The sequence below is a fragment of the Nannospalax galili genome, unplaced genomic scaffold (assembly GCF_000622305.1).
Source record: "Nannospalax galili isolate Female #2095 unplaced genomic scaffold, S.galili_v1.0 scaffold1458, whole genome shotgun sequence".
NCBI classification, from domain to species: Eukaryota; Metazoa; Chordata; class Mammalia; order Rodentia; family Spalacidae; genus Nannospalax; species Nannospalax galili.
This window is the reverse complement of record NW_008341827.1, coordinates 168960-189032: the sequence shown is the minus strand read 5'-3', so window position 1 is coordinate 189032 and position 20073 is coordinate 168960. Positions and strand designations below refer to the sequence as shown.

Below are 20073 nucleotides of genomic sequence, written 5' to 3'. Positions count from 1 at the left end.
TGTAAACAGCATCATCATTGGAGTATAGTAGTTCCAACCTAAACTTAGACATGCCTGGACAAAAGACTATTCCTGGCAATCCAAAGACCTGGATATTGGTTTGAGCACCCCAACTATTGACTTTCTTAGTATACCTTATTTTTTTTGCTACCTCAGACTCCTGGTTTTGAAAACAGAGGCAGTAGTTCCTACTCAACTTTCTCACAGAACTTTTGTGAGGATAGCTAGATATTAAATACATCAGATGTTTCCTTTGCTTTAAAGAACAAAACAAATATATTACTATTGTTCAAAAGGTGAAGCCAAGGGTAAAAGAGCATTAAGATTTAAGTTTTAGCCAGATAATAGGCCCATTCCTATAATTCCAGCACTTGGGACCCTGAGGCAGGAGGAATAAAAGTTTGAGGCCAGCCTGGGCTACAGAGTGAGACCCTGTCTAAACAAAACAAATACTAAAAAACCCAAATTAATTATGAACAAACAAATAACTGACTCGGTTGCTTCCTTCTTTGGTAAGAAAATCAATTTTATAAGATTTAAAGACTTTCTAAGTAAACAACTCTGTATAGACTGCTAAGGGCTTTCATGGAAGTGCCGGTTTATTTCTCTAACCCTTATTTCATTCTTTCAATAACATAAGTTTAATAGTGCTATCTTCAGTTGCTTCAGTTAGGAACAGTAAACTGGATAACCTGTGAATTTATAGTACTGATAAATATTACTAATAGTAATGTAAGGGGAAAAATAGGATCTTTCTCTCAGAAGCCTGAACTAGTCTCATAAGGAATCAGTAGTACTTTGTGTGAGTCTTTTGGATCCTATCTCAAGAAACAACACATTTTTAAATTGTCCTTATATGGACAGTGTCTACATGTGATTCCATGAGATGCTGTTAGCTTACAGGGAAATCTGAATTTTAAATTGTTTTTTCATTCTTTGAATATTTCTGTATGCTGTAGTTTGGAGGTTTTTTTGTAAATAATAATAAACTCTAATTTTAAAGACTCAATAATAGGCAACAAAGTACTAACTTCTGTGGCAAAAATATAATAGGAACTTAGGAAACAGCAAAGCATAGTTGACTGCAGTAGTGAAGAAAGGCTTTCTATAATTGTAACACGTTCATATCTACTTCTGCATACCCCCATTTGGATTCATCAGCCTTAGAAATAATGTATAAATGCAATAGTTTTTTTGAGAGCCCATTGTAGTGAAAATCACCAAGACCAGTGCCAAAGTGTTCGAAAGACTGCAGTAAAACTGAAATAGTGGCTACCACAGTCATTCCAGTGAATTCTTGGGCAAACTTAACAGCTCTGAGTGGTGTAGTTCACTAACCATTTTAGAAGTGTTGGAATCTGAGAAGGGTAAGATTACAGAATTTTTGTTTTTTTTCTTTTGAGACACAGCCCTAGCTATTCTAGAACTAGCTATGTAGACCAGACTGGACTGGAACTCACAAAGATCTGCCTGCCTCTGCCTCCTAAATGCTGGGGTTAAAAATGTGGACCACCGTGCCCAGTGAATTTTTAAAGCCAAATTTTGTGTTTTCAACTGTAGATATTAAGCCCTAAAACAAAAAATAAGTGCTGTCATGCCCGATGTGGTAGCGCACGCCTTTAATCCCAGCACTCGGGAGGCAGAAGCAGATGGATTAGATCCTTGTGAGTTCAAGGCCAGCTTGGTCACACAGTGCAGGTCAGCTGGGACTACAAGGAGACCCTGTCTCAAAAAGATGAAAAAAAAAAGTGCTGTCAACCCAACACAACATCAGAAGCCACTGGCTCTCTGTTAGGGTAGATAACTAGGTGGGGCAGAGTTGTCTATATGATTCATAAATGTTAGGGATTCTTAATTGTCTTTTATAAGGTTCTCTAATAAAGTTTCAAAGCTAATTCTCTAAAACTAATAAAGGAATGCTTCATACAAACATGACCACTAGCAATTAACCAGTAAATTGAGTTAGTTACTAAATGCTCTTCATCAAGCTTTTGCCATTACCAAAAAGCAAATAATGAATCTCCCTGATTTCAGACATTGCCTTGTTTGGTTCGAATGTGCAGTAAGGAAAGATTACTAGAGGAGAGAGTGGAGGGAGCTGAGACCCTCGCCTATCTGATTGAGCCAGATGTTGAGCTGCAGAGAATCGCTAGCATAACTGATCACCTCATTGCAATGCTTGCTGACTACTTCAAGTACCCCAGCTCCGTGAGCGCCATCACTGACATCAAAAGGGTATGTTCTTCTCTTTTCCCTCCTAGTTCCACAGAGATTTCTAAAGTTTTGTGATTTTATTGCTTACAACTTTGAAACAATTGATAATTCCATCTCAGAGCCCTTGTAAATAAAGGAATCTTTTATCTTTATTAACAATGTGAAACTGTCTGTGAAGTTTTTAATATAGTTTATTTGATGTTCTTTATCAACACAGTTTTCTACTAAGCACATAAGCAGAAGAAAGGCAATTGTATCCTTGACTTTCCCAACTAAACCTTCAAAATAGTTGGGTACCTAAATTGGGTATTGACATTTTATCAACATCTAATTCTGTTCAAGGTTACAGAATCGTCTGTTGTGATTTTCTCATTCTTTAGATCAAGGGTGATATTTTGTTGCATGTGACTGACTGGCCTCATTCTCTCCATCACGCACCCCCCCCCTTTCCTCTCTAACCTCTAATTTGGGGCCAGGAAGGACTAAATCCTGTTTATTTTTAAATAAAGTTCTTTAAAAGGGAGTATCCTTTTGACTTGTTGCCTCTCAGCCTGTTTATCATGTCCATTTCTCTTAAGAGATTCTGTTAGCTTAAGCTTATTTAAGGAGGTTATGGTAGATAGGGTATTAACTTTTAAGTATAGTGAAGACTACTAGTTCATGAATGTGACTGTGGTCCCAAAGACTGTTCTCTTGACCTCCCATAGGCTGAGTCCTAAAGCTGTTCATCCAGCATGCAGTGGCTGATTTGTCATTTAATATTGAAAATACATTATTTTATTTTTTTATTTCTGTGTATGTGTGTATATGTATGAGCATGTGTGTAAGTGCCCATGAAGGCCAGAAGAAGGATTCAGATTCCCAGGAGCTGGAGTTATGAGTGGTGGTGAGCCACTCTACATGGGTACTGGGAATTGAAATCAGGTCCTCTGCAAGAGCAGCAAGTGTGCTTAACCACTGAGCCATCTATCTAGCCCCTGAAAATACATTATTGAGGGCATGTCTTTTTTCCATCTTAGAAAGGGCTTAACGTGACTGTCAGTGATATTTGTGTTAGTAGCTTGTACTGCCTTCTATTTTAAAGTTATGTGCTGGAAGCCAGGTGTGATGGCACATACTTCAATTCTGGCGCTCTGGAAGCTGAGGCAGGAGGATAGTGAATTTGAGGTCAACCTGTGCTACATAATAAAAGACCCTATCTTAAAGAAACAAAAACAGATTAAGAATAAAGTTATGTGTCTACCCTTTCTTTGGTCATGTTCTTTCCATAGTAGAAGTGATGGGCACATTGCCTTATCCATTTCCCTCTGGACATTTTTTCCTGCTGATGCAGCATCTCGCCAGTACCAAGCTACATGAGCAAGTCCCAACATTGGCCTCCTAACAACTGAGTTTACCTCTCCAGCAAAGCAAAGAGAATGCTTTTGTAGATGTGAGCCTGAGGAAACAGTGTTTTAAAAACTTCTAAGAATAGGGGCTGGAGAGATGGCTCAGCGGTCAAGAACCACTAACTGTTCTTGCAGAAGACCTGGATTCGAATCCCAGCACTCACACAGCAACTAACAACTTTCCATAACTCCAGTTCCAGGGGATACTCAGGCCTCTTCTGTCCTCTGTGGGCATTGCACGACACAGTTTGTGAACCTACCTACATGCAGGCATAACAGTAATACATGTAAAATAAAAACAATAAAATATTTTTAAAAAGCAAAATAACTTCTCGTGTGTAGCAAATTATCCCTGCATTTGAGAATTTTTGCCACTTCAGTTCCATCACAGTAAAGCTGGAATACTTTTTAATGATCTCCAAATGACAAACGAGTAATAATTTGATTTGTTACCTTTAATTTTGGTGTTGGGTTATTCAAAAGTGTCTTACTACAAAAGTACAGATATTAGGACTGGACAGATGGCTCAGTGGTTAAGAGCACTGACTAGGGGAACTAGGTTTGGTTCCTAGCACCCACATGGTGGCTAACAATCATCCATAACTCCAGTTTCAGGGGATATAATGACCTCTTCTGTCCTCCACGGTCATTTAACAACACATGTGCACTTACACACATGAAGGCAATACACTCATACACATGAAAATAAAATGATAAATTTTTTAAAAGTACAGATATTGCCAGGCATGGTGGCACATGCCTAGTCCCAGCACTCAGGAGGCAGAACCAGGTGGATCTCTGTGAGCTCAAGGCCAGCCTGGTCTACATAGTGAGTTCCAGGCTAGCTGGGGCTACAGGGAGACCTTGTCTCAAAAAGACAAAAAACAAAAAAAGTACAGATACTAGTTTAGAGAAATTCTCACATGTTAATAATGTGTGATTTTCATGATAGATTAATCCAGATCAGTGTTATAGAAGTTATGGCTGGAATGTAGGTAGGAATTGAAGGGTAGATACTCTAGAACTTGAAAATAAATGAGTATTTTATATAATAAAACTCTTCCATAAGCCATCAATGCAAAACAGTTTTGGAACTGCTCTGATGAATTGTCTTCTACCTAAAATAAATTTTTTATTGCTTGCTTTGTATTTGTTGAGCTTTTGGTTGTCCTAAACAGTATTACCTGGCTGGATGTCACACACCATAATCCGAACTAGCTTAAAACTCTTAGTTGATAAAGCTGTACTACTGTTATGGGTTTTTAGTTAATTATGCTAGTTAACTCTTTAGGAAGCTGCAAAGGAAGGTCTCATAATGTTGTTTTGTTGGTGGGTTTTGGTTTTTTGATCCTTTTGAGACAAGGTCTTCCTGTAGACCAGGCTGGCCTTGTACTCACAGAGATCTACCTGTCTCTGCCTCCTGAGTGCTGGGACTAAAGGCATGTGCCACCACTCCCGGCTCTCATAAAGTTTTGAATAACACCTACATATTAAGGTAAGCGTTAACCTTCTTAAGATAATGCCTTTTGGAAAAGGTGCTCATTTGGATGTGTAAGTTGTGGCTTTTAGTTTAAAGGTATTATTGGTTGGGCTGGAGAGATGGCTCAAGGACTGAGAGCACTGACTACTCTTGCAAAGGACCAAGGTTCAGTTCCCAACAGCCACATGGTGACTAACAACCATCAATAACTCCAGTTTCAGGGGATCCAACACCCTCTTCTGACCTCTGTAGGCATTGCATAACACAGGTGCACTTACATGCAGGCAGTACACTCATACACATAAAATTTTTAAAAATTAAAAAATATTAAAAATGAAATAAAAATATTATTGGTATATCTTAGAGTACAGTTACTGATTCATAGTTAAGTGTCCTGAGAACATGCTTCTGATTTTGATAGTTTGTTGAAAAAATGCTTCTGTAGAAGAATTGTTAGCATAGCCATTTATGTATGTTTAAAGATAGCAATAATTGCCTTATGCCAATAATTTTAATAATTTTATTTAAAAACCAGACATGAATCTTAGGTAACTAGTAGATAGTGACCCTGGTATATTGGCTACCCTGGTATATTGTTCAGCGTTTTCTAAAGGATTAGATACAAGCTCCGAAATACTTTTTTTTTAGAAGAAGCATTTCATTACAGCTTTAACATACTCAATAACAGTTTCCAGAGCAAAGATACATCTCTTTCAAAAGTGGCTATAAAATTTTTAAGTTCACTGTTGAATTAATACAATTATACAATTATAAGACTTAAAATTGAGTGAGTTTTTAACCTTTAAAAAAGATCTCCATTTCATTTTAAAATATACTGTTTCTTACAGAAAGACTCATTGTTCTTGCTAATAACACTGAGATGTTGGCGCATGCATCTCTAATCTGTATGTATCTGATTATTACTAGTCATAATCATTTGCACTCGGATCCTTGGCACCTGTGTATGTCTATAAAGTAATCGGGTAGATTTCAGTGAAACATTGAACTTTTAAGGGCCAAATATTCACAATTTTTTTTCATCCATCAACATCAAAAACCGATGTTCACTCTGAGCAGAACTCAAAGTAACTAGAAAAGTCAGTTAGCTACAACACTAATATATTAATAGTTGCTAACTTTTTTTTCTTCAGACTTGGTTGTTTTTATTAAAATTTAACTTGCGGACTGAGTTAGAATGTCTCTTCCCCCTCCTTCCTGTAGCTTGATCATGACTTAAAACATGCTCATGAACTCCGCCAGGCTGCTTTCAAGCTCTATGCTTCTCTAGGAGCAAATGATGAAGACATCCGGAAGAAGGTGAGTCTGGGAGAGGGGCGTCCCCCAGTCCTGACAGCCAGCAGGCAGGGAGTGACGCCAACCTGAAAGTCGTGGTGAAGAGCACTAACAGTGACTGTTTGAATATGATAAAGCAGAGTGACAAAAGGCATAATTGAAGAATGAATGGGACCTGGATTTGGGGGGCTATTTGTTTTTAGAACATAGAGTGGCATGGCCATGCTGGAATGATAACTGGCCTGCTCTTTTGTGTCATTAATATGGATTCTTATGTTGCACACTTCTGCATGTGTTCTGATAAAAATCAATTCTAGCACTGTGAAGCTTTAGACACCTTGAAAGATCTAACACTAGAATTGTAAATGTTATTTATGGTTATACCTTCTAATGCCATTGAGAAGTTCAAATCTCTATTGTATATTGTTCTTTAATAATGTGGCTTAGTTTTATGTTTTGATTTTTAACTTTTTATTTTATTTTATTTGCTGCTGTGCAAGTTTAATGTGAATAAAATATTTGTGGAATGATGGTTTTATGTTTAGTGAGTGGTCATCTGAATTTTCTAGCTCTTCTAAAATGTGTCACTGATACAACACCCCTATGTTAGTCTAACACTGAACTCATGTTCTTTATGAAAATAGTTCTGAGTAAGAAGTATAGTATAATGTTAAGTTCTAACCTGGCTCCCTCCACAAACCAAAAGGCTAAAACTTACCACTCAGAAACATATATAATCTGATAAATTCTACACAAGGCAATTACAGACATCAACCAGCAAGCCACATGTTCTGTCATGAGTAGCCACAGTAGAGGAGCAGTTGGGGTATTATTTACTGGACATGATCAATTTACTGATCCCTCCATTTGTATTGGTATTTTAAGAAGCACTGTGAGGGAAATTGTGAAGTATTGGCATTTACCACGGTTCAGGCTTGTTAGAGAATTAATAGAACAGCCCTAAGTCTGTTAAGTGGAATTAATTGAAAAATAACCATCCTTGAAGAAAGGAGTAGCTGTAGCAGTGAGATCGCACGTGTGAGCAGCCGCAAGCTGAGTGTCTCCCATGCAGCTTAGTTCATCTCATGAGGTTGTTCACTTCTAGAAGTGTTTTTACCAGATTACCTATAAAAGTCGTTTTTGACACCTAAGCTTTCATTTGTAAACTGTTACTTCAAGGAAAACATGTTAGTGATACAATATTCCCTGTTTCTTACATGATTTATGGATCTTGGCATTGATAGTTTGTTCACTTGAGGTATGCGATATATCACAAGAGAAGCTTTTTTGGTAACTCATGTAGATAAAATTAATAGTGACATGGACTATATTACTTAAATACATACTAGTTTATTATTGGGTGATTCTTAGGGCCCATTGGACACAGGAAAAGTGTTTGACCTATTCTTAGAACTCCAAGAGACCATGTCCTAGACTAAAAGGGAGCAGATAGATGTCCCGTAATGGGATAGGATGTTCATTTGTACTTCTTTGTACGTTTTTTTGTCAATAAATGATTGTTTTGGAATTAATGACTGAATATGTGATACCATGTTCTAGAAATACTTGCAACATAACGGTCTAATCAGTAGTCTACTAAAATTGTATCACAACATGTACAGTTTCCTGGTAAGGCTATTGATCATTTCTGTAGAAAGATGACAAATAAAGACCAAGTTATAATTATTAACTATAGTTTTTTTGTGTGTGGTAAAGGTACTGCGATATTCTCATATGATGGAATTGCGTATTTTTAGGAAGATATTTAATTCTGGGTAGAACTCACTGGAGAAAGAAATTGTAAAGTGAAAATTATAAAATAATTTTGTGAGAAAGCCTTCTTAATGGCTGGTCTTAGAAATGGAAAATCCTTGTTTTTCAGTGTATGAAAACTGATAACTCTTCCTTGGAATGCGTTCATCTCTTTTTCTTTTTGTTACAGTAATTATTTGGCTAGATTTTACTCTACTTTCTCCATGAAACATTTATTTCCTTCCTATACTTATGCCATGTGTGATTTGATTGTATTCACTTTTTGTGTGGATTCTTAAAGTATAATGTTTATTATTATTTTTAATGTAGCATTTATGCTTGCAAATATGGAATTTCAATTAACCGAGTTAATATGTGGATAATCTTGGAAAGAAATGTCAAGGACCATTGGCGACCTCCCTGCCTCTCAAAACAAAAGGGTTTTTGCTTGTTTCAGCAGAAATGGTGAAATGCTCAGTTGGTTTGGTTTTTGAATTGGAAACAGGAACATAGTGCGTTAAATACTATGCATCACAGTGCCCTATTCTGGCCAGTTAGGGAGACGAGGGGGAACAAAAGAAAAGAAGCAGAAGCAGAGGCGATGAGAAGCGTGTGCAGCCGTGGAGGAGGAGGGCAGCCTCTGTCTTCGTGGAGCTGTGTCTCTGTGTCCCGGTGCTTTAAGGATTGCTAAAGGCCTGCTGTGTTATCATTTCTCCATACCTGCTCTTTAGGGCAGGAAAATTCAACCCAAGACTCAGCATGACCTCTAGGTTAGTAATTTGTCATCCTTGCTTTAGAACAGTGTTTGTGTGTTCCCATTAAAAAACAAACAACAGCAAAATTTGGGAGATTGGAGGCAGGAGAATCAGGAATTCAAGGTCAGTCTCAGCTGCAGAGTGAGTTTTGAGACCAACCTGGGTACCCCCTTCCAATTGTGGAGTAAGTGTAGAATCGAAAATGCAGAAATGCCCTTTAAAACGACTGGCTCTTCCTTTCAAATACTGTGCAGAGCAGAGTTGGTGTTCTCATTCCTAATTTTGCATCATTTGTCCCTCTGTGGCATACTTAGAAATTTCTTAACTCCTTGTGATATCCTGTCAGAAACATGAAGGACAGTGGTGCCGCTGAGCTGTGGGGGAGTGAAAAGCATTACAGGTGGCTGTGTCAGGAAGAGAGAGAAGCCGAGACCAGATGGCACCCTCCAACCTTAGATGTATCACCTGGCTGTGTTAAACGTAGAAGAATTCAACCTAACTGTAGTAATTGATTCTGATTCTTGAGTGGATTATCGTTAGAGAGAGTTCAGGGGCATTCAGAGAATTCAGGAAATCAGCTCAATGGAAGAATCCATTGAAAGTAATGCCAAGTAAACATTAGATCTAGTCTCTATTAGGAGAAGTCCAATTCTAATGATGCCACATATTAATGCTGATTAGGAAGCAGAAGTTTAGTTTGTGGGTCAGGACAAAGGAGGGAAGTACATCAACATGCTTTTGAATACAGGCATTGTCAGCAAATGATGAAGGCATGAAAACCCAGCAGTAGCGAACAACTGTATGTTTTTTTCCACCTTGCCCCTCAAATCCTACAATATTGAAGCCAGTTCTTTTATAACAAAGACACGAAGACCATATATTTGATACCTGCTGATTATCAGATTAGAAACTGAAAAACTATTACCTCTCTTTTAATCTCTTCCAGGAAGTATTGGAGGTTTCAGAAATTTAAAAAGTGTAAATTGAAGAAAATTAGCAATGGCAAAGAATAAATTATACTGTAAGAAAATTAATAAACTAAAGGTCTTGTTTTTGCTTTTGATAAAAATGAATACAATAGAACTGCTGAATGAAATAGTTATTGCCCCTTGGGAGGTCTAATAAGAGCCTTTCACAAAGATTTCCCTTTGCATTTGAACACTTAAATTTTAGCTAGAGATACTTTTTGACAAACTAGAATGTAAGCTCCATGAGGGCAGGAGTTTCTTTAAATTGTTCATTACTGTATTCTAGCATCTACAGCTCTATGCACAGTTGACAATAAACATTTGAAGAATGAATGAATGAGTGAATGAATGCAGAAAATAATCAAAGTAGTGGATAAATGAGCTGTACTGCAGAATTGCATTATTCTGTAACTGTATCAAGTCTCATGTGGTCCTGACTTTATTAAGAACTTTCATAACTTCACTAGCAATTCTACAAGTATGTGAAGAAAAGAAATTTTAAATGGGAGAAATATGTATCTAGTCCTATAGGCAAGGGCTTCCATTTTCTGTGGCACAGAGGGAGAACAGAGAAGCACCTTGTTTCGAGTGGCAGGTAATCCTGAGGCATATCTACCTACCTGGACATAGGTCAGAGAGAAATATCGTATGTCAGAATAACTTTGAACATTATATCTTAATTAGACATGCAGGAGTAGGTTTGGGTATAGGTCAGAAGTAGCATGCCAAGGCCATGGGCTCATCTTCAGCACTTCAACATGAAAAAACAAAATACCTTTTATTTTTCCTATCTAAATATGTGATTTGTAAAAATTGACAGAAAGCACATGTGTGAATCCGGACTAAATTTTCTAGGGATAGACCTGTGATTGAAGCCGGGGAGTGGTGCCTTTAATCTTAGCACTGGGGAGGCAGAAGCAGGTGGATCTCTGTGAGATCTAGGCCAGCCTGGTCTACATTGTGAGTTCCAGGCCTGCTGGGGCTACAGGGTGAGCTGTCTCAAAAAGACCGAAAAAGGGGGAAAAGAAAAAAGAATTGAAAACATAAAAACATCCTTTGTTTTCATGGGGAGAAAAGTCATCCAATTAGAAGCTTTACATGGCCTGAGGACACAGTTGCCAAGGCTAGGATTCTTTTTCAAAGTGATGGTCTGGCTATGTTGCCCAGGCTAGCCTCAAACTCCCAGTTTGAAGGGATCCTCCTGCTTCAACCTTCTGAGTATCTGGGACTATAGACAACTATAGCACCTGGTTTGTTTTCTTCTTAATCTTAGAGGTGTACTGGCAGAGAAAAATGAAAAAGAAAAGAAAAACAGAAGAGTGAGAATTTCTCTCCTACCCTTTTTTTCCAACAAGGAAAGTTACAACTGCAAAGTCATTGTGAAGATGAAAGGCAATATATTTATAGTTAGCATGATGTCTGCCACACAATAGGCATCCAGTAATGGCATCATGTAGTGCATTACTTAAATTACTCTAATGGAAAAATAAAAATAGACAATATCTATTTAGTGTGTTTGGAGAAAAGATTAGCAACAGTTGAGATATAAATAAGGATTTATAATGAAAGTGACTTTATGATGTAACCATTAGTAAATTCATTTCAGTAATAGAATTCTTACATTTTAGAAACATACTCCTCCTATAAAGTATCTCTTATGACAGACTTATTTTACTTTAAGATATATTTATAATCCCAGCTTTAACAACTTTAACTGTGGTTATCTAAGTATTGCACAGCTGTGGCTGGCATGAACGCCAGGGCTCCATATAATCACCATTCCTTGTAAACCAGTTCCCAAAATATGTTCACATTTAGAGCAAATATAAATTTGTTTCTCTATTTTTAATATGCTGTAAGATTTTATGGTTCATTTGTATTTGGAGTCATTTTTCTTAATATTCTCTGCCTTCTCAATCTTGCTAAGCGTTCACTTTGAACATGATTTTATGATTTGTTATAGCTTGATTTTATTACTATATGGTCTTTTAGCTAAGTATAAATGTGCCATGCATTTATATTTTCAAATGTTATGGAAAGTGTGATTGTTCAAAATGCTTATTTCAAAGGCTTATTTCAGATTCTGTATTTGTCTCTTGTGAAACCAGGCAGGTGTAAGGAATTACTTCTAAGCCTCTCCTACATATAGAAACAAGTACCTTGAACACTTGGATGGGGTTTCAGTGGTACCATAGAAGTAGCATCCTTTAGGCCTTGGCTTTACTTCTAAATATAAGTCTAGAATTTAGAATTCCTTAGAAACCTGTGGCTAACTTATAAGTTGCCTTCTTAAATCTGATGTTCCAAAGAGTTTTAAATGAGCCCTACAGCATTCATTCACCACGGTAAGTCTTTTTAGAGATAACAGATTTTACCACACACCCACAGTGTCAAGACCCTTGGCCCAGCATCCTGAAAACAGCAAACCTGAGAGTGGTGGTGTTGTACACATAATAGAGGTTCTTTAAAAGTAACAGACTTTTACCTCAGACTGTCAATAAATGGAGACCTAAATTTAAGTGTTATGCTATTTGTGGTATGTAGTTCCTTAAATCATTGGCTTGTAAATCTTAAAGCATTAAGTATAGATCTGTTACTTGTTAATTGCTTATAATTTAGTTTTAAAAAACAGGTGTCTTATAAACCAAGAAATGGGCTAAAATATCTTGCTTTAAGATCATAGCTAAAATGAATGACGTAGCTGAATTTTCAGGAGCGTTTTATCTGGAAATGAATGAAATGCTTGGAGTAATTAAATACTTTAGCAGCCCTTGAACAAATGGAAAAATTTGTGAAAAATCAGGCCTGTTGAGCTAGTGCAGAAATCAATAATGCACACCTGTTACCGGTGTGATTCTGTAGCCTGGGAGATAATGGTTTTTGCAATTTTTAGTAGTTGAGGAAAGTACATCAATGGGAAAATACCTAATGACAGGGGAACAGTAAACTCATTTCACATGTATGCTATAGCTTTTTCCCAACACAGCCGTGCTCAGTTGTTTTGCACCACCAAGGCAGGTCACAAAGTTGCAATAGAGTCATGATTGCCTAAGCTTAAAGTATTCATTGGCCTTCGCAGAGTGACTTTACCATGTTGTGCTGACACTGTATAGCTAAGTTTAAAAAAAAAATCATAAACTATTTTGGTGAAGAACTGTATGTACAAGCTGGCCAGTCCCAGCATTCAGAGGCAGAGCCGGGTGGATTTCCATGAGATTGAGGCCAGCCTGGTCTAATGAACAAGTTGCAGGCAGCTGGGGCTACAAGGTCTCAAAGCAAAACTGTACTTGCCATTTGCCTTTCTGTGCTGGTCTGTAGAAGGAAATGGGCCAAAGTCAGGAGAGGGAGTGGTAGAGGCCAGTTGTCTGACTTTCTAGGGGGAAAAAAAAGCATTAAGTGCTAACAGTATGACATGATCACTAAATACTTCCCTACAAACTGGTTCCTCTATGTAATGATGATGGTGTCTGGAAGACCTTGACAAATTAGAAAAAAATTGTGACTTTTAGTTAGGATATAAAACACTACTAGATTCCATTGGTTGCCTAGGAAAGTTGCTTGAATAAAATGCCATATCCAAGAGAAAAATAAGGATCCACTTCATTTAGTAAGCAGCTATTTGCTAGGCCTTTGCCAAATGTAAGACATTGTTGGTTGGTCTGGGAAGAAAAATTATATAATTTAGATTCATCAAGATATACTGTATTTTGAAGCTGAACTCTACATGAATAAAAAGAACAACTATTTATTGAGAACTCACTATGAGTTGGACACTGTGGTTAATGTCAGTACATTATCTTTCTTAGGTAAACCTCACATCATGCTGTGAGATAACAGAAACAAATTCTCAAGATGACAGCTAGTAAGTGTAGAACCTGCATGCTGTCCTAATCTCTCTGAATACAGAGCCTCTGCTCCTGGGCTATACATTACTATGCAAAGTCAAATGCTGTTACTAGAGCCAAATAATGATGTAAAGTGGTAAAAAAAAAAAAAAAAAAAAAAAAAAGATTGTATGATTAGCCTGTTGGGTGAAAAGGAAAATATGTCTTTCAAGAACTTGGTACATAGCTGCACAGTGTGTACTAGCCAATGACAGAGCAGCAGGTGGAGAACACGCCATTGCTCTGGAGAGTTTTTGGTACTGGGTAGATAATGAGATGTGTTAATTCGTTCGTGTTTGTTTATTATCAATGACACATGATCACCTGCTTGGCTAGGAATGGAGCAGAAGATTGGTGTGGTGTACACCTTGTGGGTGTTTGTAGTTTAAAATAGGTGGTTACAGCTAAGTTGCTGTATAGTCATTCAAGGATTCCATATATGTATAAAGAGTCTTGTCTACACTGAAAACCAGTTTTGCCCTGATTAATATGCTCAGGTTAAGACATGATTCCAAGCTGGATGTGGTGGTGCATGCCTTAGTCCCAGCATTTGGGAGGCAGAAGCATGCAGATCTCTGTGAGTTCAAAGCCAGCCTGGTCTACATAGTACCAGGCCAACTGGGGCTACAGGGAGACTCTGTCTCAAAAAGACCAAAAAAAAAAAAAAAAAGAAAGAAAGAAAGAAAAAAGGTGGTACATGCTAATCAACACTTAGGAGGCAGAGGCCAGAAGATCGTTAATTGAAGGCCAACCTAGACTACATAGCAAGAAACAAACAGCAACAAAGTCCACCATATAACTGTCATTGAAATAAACTCTTATGAAAGAGTCTGGAAAGGTCCTCTTATTAAGATGTTCTATTGCAAAGCTTCCTTACTTTTCCGCTTCCAAATACTAAAGTCAGTTGTTTGAGATATTTTGGCTCATAGAATGAAAAAATCTCCATAACTTTCTTTTGCAGCAATTTCAAATGTTTTTCTAAGGGTAGGATGTGATTACACAGTAAATTATTCTAGAGGGGAAATATCCAGGTACTATTTCAATCATAGGTGTTTTTCTTTTCATTAATTTGTATTAATTTTTTGAAGTGCTGGGATCAAACCCAGGACCTTGTACAAATTTGAGGTAACATTTTGAAATTCTTTGATCTTTTAACATTTGCTCCTTTGTCAAGCTGTAATGCCGATCACTGGAACATAAGCTAAATAAAGGCAATGTCTGGAATACTGTAGGTGTTAGGCTTGTATTTGCTGAGCAAATTGTGACTGTCTGGACCTTAGTAGAGCTTGAAGTGTATGGCCATGCATGTAGAGAATTATCTGAGCAAGGTTATTGCATTGCACAGTTCCTGGAACAGTGCATAATTAATATCCCTGTGATGATAATCAGGAGGAGATGGAGGGATGTTTATTGTTATTTGAATTATGGTGTGTAATGGTTATATCTATGTGCTAAAGTAAAAGTGTGATTTGGTAGCTGGTTAGGTTCTATTCTGATTAAAGCTAATGACTGAACTTAATTAAAATGTGAACTCAGATTTCTTTTTTATAGATAATGTTGACTTTTGTTTAAATGGCAAACATTTCAGACATAGCAATGTATATACCTTTTTGTTTGGGGGTAAGGAAAAGTTGAGCCCAGAAAGAATGAGTACCCACTTTTCTTCAAAGTATAAAATAGATTAGAGCTCTGTGTGTGTGTGTGTGTCTGTATATGTCTGTGTATGGGGTGTGTGTGCACACATGCGTACATGTTCAGGTGTATATGCCCATGCTTGCTCCTGTGGAGACTAGAGGTTGAGTGTCAATGTCTTCTATTGCTCGCTCCCTTATTATTTGATATAGGGTCTCTCATTGAACCTAGAGCTCACTGATTGGCTAGCTCACTGGTTTGCAAGTGAGCCCCCAGTGTCCCCCTGCCTGCCTCCAAGTGCTGGGAGTACAGGTGTGTACCACCACACCCAGCTTTTTCACATGGGTCCTGTGGACCTGAACTCAGGTCCTCAATCTTATTGGAGCAAGCACTTTAACTTACACTGAGCCATCTCCCTAGCCCAGCCCAGCTTAGAAATTTTGAGGGCTTCTTTTGAATATTTACCCTAAGTTAGCTTCCCAGTTATTCAAAAATTAAAGAGCCTTGAGGTAAAAATTATAAAATGTCACTTGAAGAGACTTAAAAACAAAAATAAAATATAAAAGCTCAGGAACGGGCCTGCTGTAAGAGCCTTTGTTGATCTTGCTGAAGATCCCCTGGAGGGCTAGATGTTGGCATAGGTCAGTGAGGTCAGTGCATTTGAGAAAGGACCAGTAGAGGGCCCTGCCACCCAGCTCTTCTGTATTTTTCTTGCAGTTCTCTAGCTAAGAGCAAATGGACAGTTTCCACGCCTCCTGTGCTTCCCAAGCATTCTCTTGATCTAGGATCATGGAGCAAGAGAAACTTAGTATGAAAATGGGAATGAAAGAGAAGAAATTTGTGAAGTGTTCAGTGAGGCTCTAAATTGTGATATCCTGATCAGTGATTTGTTCTAAGGGAAGCTCACTAACTGGCTGGGTTTTTTTTTTTTTTTTTTTTTTTTTTTTTTTTTTTAATTCAAGAAAAGAACCTTTAGTTATAAAATCAAAGAAAACCCTGCCCTTTGTTTTACAAATACCACCAAAACATCAAAATCTTCCTTTGGCATAGTGTTGGGCATGCCCTAGAATGATCAGGGAAGCCTGCAGCTCTGTAGCTGTGAGTTGGGCTCATTCCTGAAGGCAGTGGAACGTGTGGCTAATATCTACTGAAACCTGAGCTTGATTCTAGAATAGAGGGCTTGTTATAAGGGAACCGAATCGAAGTCAGTTTAACTCAGCTTGTGTTTCCTTCTCCAGATTTTCCTGGCTTAATTTCTCCTCGTTGGTTTGTATCCTGTCTGACCTTTGCCAGCCAAAGCTGGCTCATAGGTTAGTCATTTCTCTGTCAGCGGCCTTGTACAATGCATCTTGTTTTTCCTTCTCCTGTGTAGTGTATTCATGTTGGGTTGTCTTACCTTCTTCAGTACACTGATTCTTACTGGCCTAGGATGTCAGAGTATAGTCTGTGGTTCCTATTGGCATTGGTAACTTCAGAGCTCTTCTCCCATTTTCAGTGTCAGATCTCAGTTCAGTTATTAAGCTTGGGCAAAACTGTCACCCCACAGTACAGTGAGTAGAATGAGCCCCACACTAGAGGAAGACCTTGCAGAACCAGTCTGCCTACTTACCTGACCTTCTACCAGTGACTGAATCCTTTAGAACTTCAGATGCCTTGTTGGTAAATGCAAACATTAGGTAAGACTATTGCTAAGATGTCTTGAGATTTTAACATCAATCAGTTAAAATGAGCAGATATGTTTACTTCTTTGAAGTAGTTATTCCTTCCTGCACTAATGCTATGCAGAAGACAGGAAGATAATAGGTTTCCTAACTAAGTCTGTGTAAGATCAAGCACTGAAGCTGTCCCTGCTTGATTAAAGAAAAGACCATGTAGTGTTGGAGGGGTGTTTATTGTCTTACTAAATGCTGTAAGGATATGCCCAGGAGTTAGAAATACTAGGTACTTAAGAATTCCTATGATATATGTGGAAGAATCATGTCCTTTACATAATGATTCTTAATGGTCATCTTATGAAATCATGTGGTCATTTTGTAAAAATGGTTTTCTGTGTAGGGCAATGGCTCTCTCCCCAGACCCCTGCTCATTCTGTTTGGTCCATCTAGATACCTAGCCGAATATTCTTCTATCGCTCTAGTGTCTGCCTTCTTATTTCATAATGCCTTTTCCTATTTGGCACCATTTTCAAGACGAGTCTCTTCACTGCTCTAGCTTGAGAACTTATGTAACTCACAGTGCTCATCATCTTAATTAAAAAAAAAAAAAGCCGGGCATGGTGGTGTACGCCTTTAATCCCAGCGCTCAGGAGGCAGAGGCAGGCGGATCTCTGAGTTCAAGGCCAGTCTGGTCTACATAGTGAGTTCCAGGACAGCTGGGGCTACAGGGAGACCCTGTCTCAAAAAAGAACCCCCCCCCAAAAAAAGATAGGTGAGAGCTAGAGCTTAAATAAGTGCCCATTGATGTGAAAGACCATCTGCACTAATGCTTAGATTAAGGCAGTGCTGTCTGCACCACCAGGCCCAGTCTCTGTAATAGCGCCTTCCTTCTGATCCTCGGGCTGTGCACTGCTTGACTGCTCACTTGGTCCTGCTTTAACTAGACTTTCGGGATTCTGGATTCACCCATTTATCTTCGTAGATCTTAGGAGACTGTCTCTTCTTGTTTTTAAAGTTTGATTCTAGGTCTTTGCTTTTTTTTCTTTTAATTTTTATGTCTTGAGAATTTCATGCATATATACTGTATTTCATTACTTCTCCGTCTTCCTCTCCCCTCTCCAACTGTTTACTCTTAATGACCATTTCTGTCTCTAGAAATGTCACCACACTTTATTAGAATGCTTTCTGGGAAACCTTCATAGAAGCCCATTTAGAATTACATTGTATTTGCCAGCTGTTGTGCACATTAGCATAAAGTGATAGCTGTTAAGATAATGACCATTTTGCCGTCTACCTCTTTGACCCCAAATCTACCTACCTTAAAATTGCTTGCAAAGTTTACCAATAACACCAAGAATCTGTCAGGCTTCACTTTCTGGGTATTTTGCTTGGCCTGTTTTGAAAACAGTTCAAAGTCTAAACTTAATTCTTTCTAGTACCTAAAGAATACTTCATCCTGAATCTTGCTGAAGAAGAATTGAATGAGTGTTTTGTTTCACTTTCTTTTTCTTTAATGACTACATTTCTGACTTGTAGTTCTTTCTAAGCTCTGAGGAGAAAATGATTTTATGCCCCAGCCACAACTAAGTTATGGGTCTGCTACAGTTCATTCGTGAACGACTGAGGATTTGTCTGGTACCTAAGGACAGCTTTATCGTTGGCATCCGCGTATATGCACTGAGCTATCTTGGTGTTGTGTGGTTCTTGGTGTTGTGTGGGTTCTTGCACTTTCTCCGTGACATGTGCTGATTGCTCCTTTCTTTCACAGGCCATAGAATCTCTTGTGCTGGTGATAGGAAGTCCAATTCTGTTCTAATAGATTGCTAAAAGAATTGCAAAACCAGAAACAAAAAGATTAGCACTAACATATAGTCATGCAGACTGTAGACATCAGCAAAACACTTAGTCCATTGACCTAAAACTTGATCAGTTTTGGATGCAGTGATTTTCATTCTGTAGTTATATTTACAGGCTAGGTTCCTAGAAGAAAAAGGATGCCCACCTCCACTAAAAAGACCGACTGTTGCCAGTCTACATTCTGTCTGGGCTCAAGAGTCTGTAACAGAGGGCACTGTCTCTTTTTCTTTATGGAATCTCCAAGATCCATGAGACAGAACCACTTCCAGCTCCATTTGGCATTGCTCCTACGTCCTGAAAGGACTCAAGGTGCCATTGCAGGGTGCTAGGACTCTTCCTGCCTACCTTGTTTTCCATGTTGGTTCAGTCCAGACAGACTGATTGTTTGCCTACTGTTAGTAAGGAGTGCTGTCTCCTCATTTTGCTCAAGGCCCAGAGAGGCAAAGCAGTTGCTCAAGATTATATAGCACATACGCTGCGTGACACTGTATTTTATTCCTCACCCAGTAGGTTGACTGTCCACTCATTTTACTTCTCATCAACACTGTTCCTTCCCCTTCAATGTTTGTCAACCCTAATAACTTTGGGAAGGGGTCACAGCCTTGACCTGGGTCCATACTAAGCTTCTAGAATTTTCTGGGCCATTTCATATACAGAATTCAGATTTTTCATGGGGCTAAGCAGTTTCAAGCATTTATTTGTTTATTGGGGATGGGGAGTGTATGCACAGGCATGAAGGTCGTGGTGTACATGTGGCGGTCAGAGGACACTTGTGTGTCAGTTCTTTCCTTTCACCATGTGGGTTCTGGACAGGCTTGGTGGCAAGCCCCTTAAGCCCCCTGAGCCATGTCACTAGGCCAGTTTCTGGCATTTGTGATCTGTCGCCTTTATTAGATGGGACCTCTCTCAAGTCTTGCCCATGCCTGGGTTTTCTAAGGACCTGGAGCAAGGGCTAATGTGTTTTTTCTTGGAAAGTAATTGTGTGTCACATTCTACACATACACACACACACACACAGAGTTGATGACATTGTCCAATAAAGGCAATTTTTTCAAGTTATCAGTTCTCTAAGTAAAAATAATTCCCTAAGGCACCAGGTGATTTCTTAGTGTGCGAGGCTTTTGTGCCCAGGTTTAGGGTGTGTTGGTTTGTTTTTCCTCATGCTGAAAGTTCTGATTTAGCTTTGCCTGCTTCA

At 38.4% G+C, this 20073-nt stretch overlaps 1 protein-coding gene across 3 annotated transcripts in view; it reads left to right on the top strand.

The window, feature by feature from the left end:
* Positions 1-20073, top strand: part of Armc8 (armadillo repeat containing 8) — a 110318-nt gene that overhangs the window by 58074 nt on the left and 32171 nt on the right. For all 3 annotated transcript variants that reach the window (XM_008837437.3, XM_008837439.3, XM_008837438.3), the window contains 2 exons: positions 2035-2235; positions 6304-6399. In XM_008837437.3, coding sequence (XP_008835659.1) covers positions 2035-2235; positions 6304-6399 — 297 coding nt within the window. The remainder of the gene's footprint in view (positions 1-2034; positions 2236-6303; positions 6400-20073) is intronic.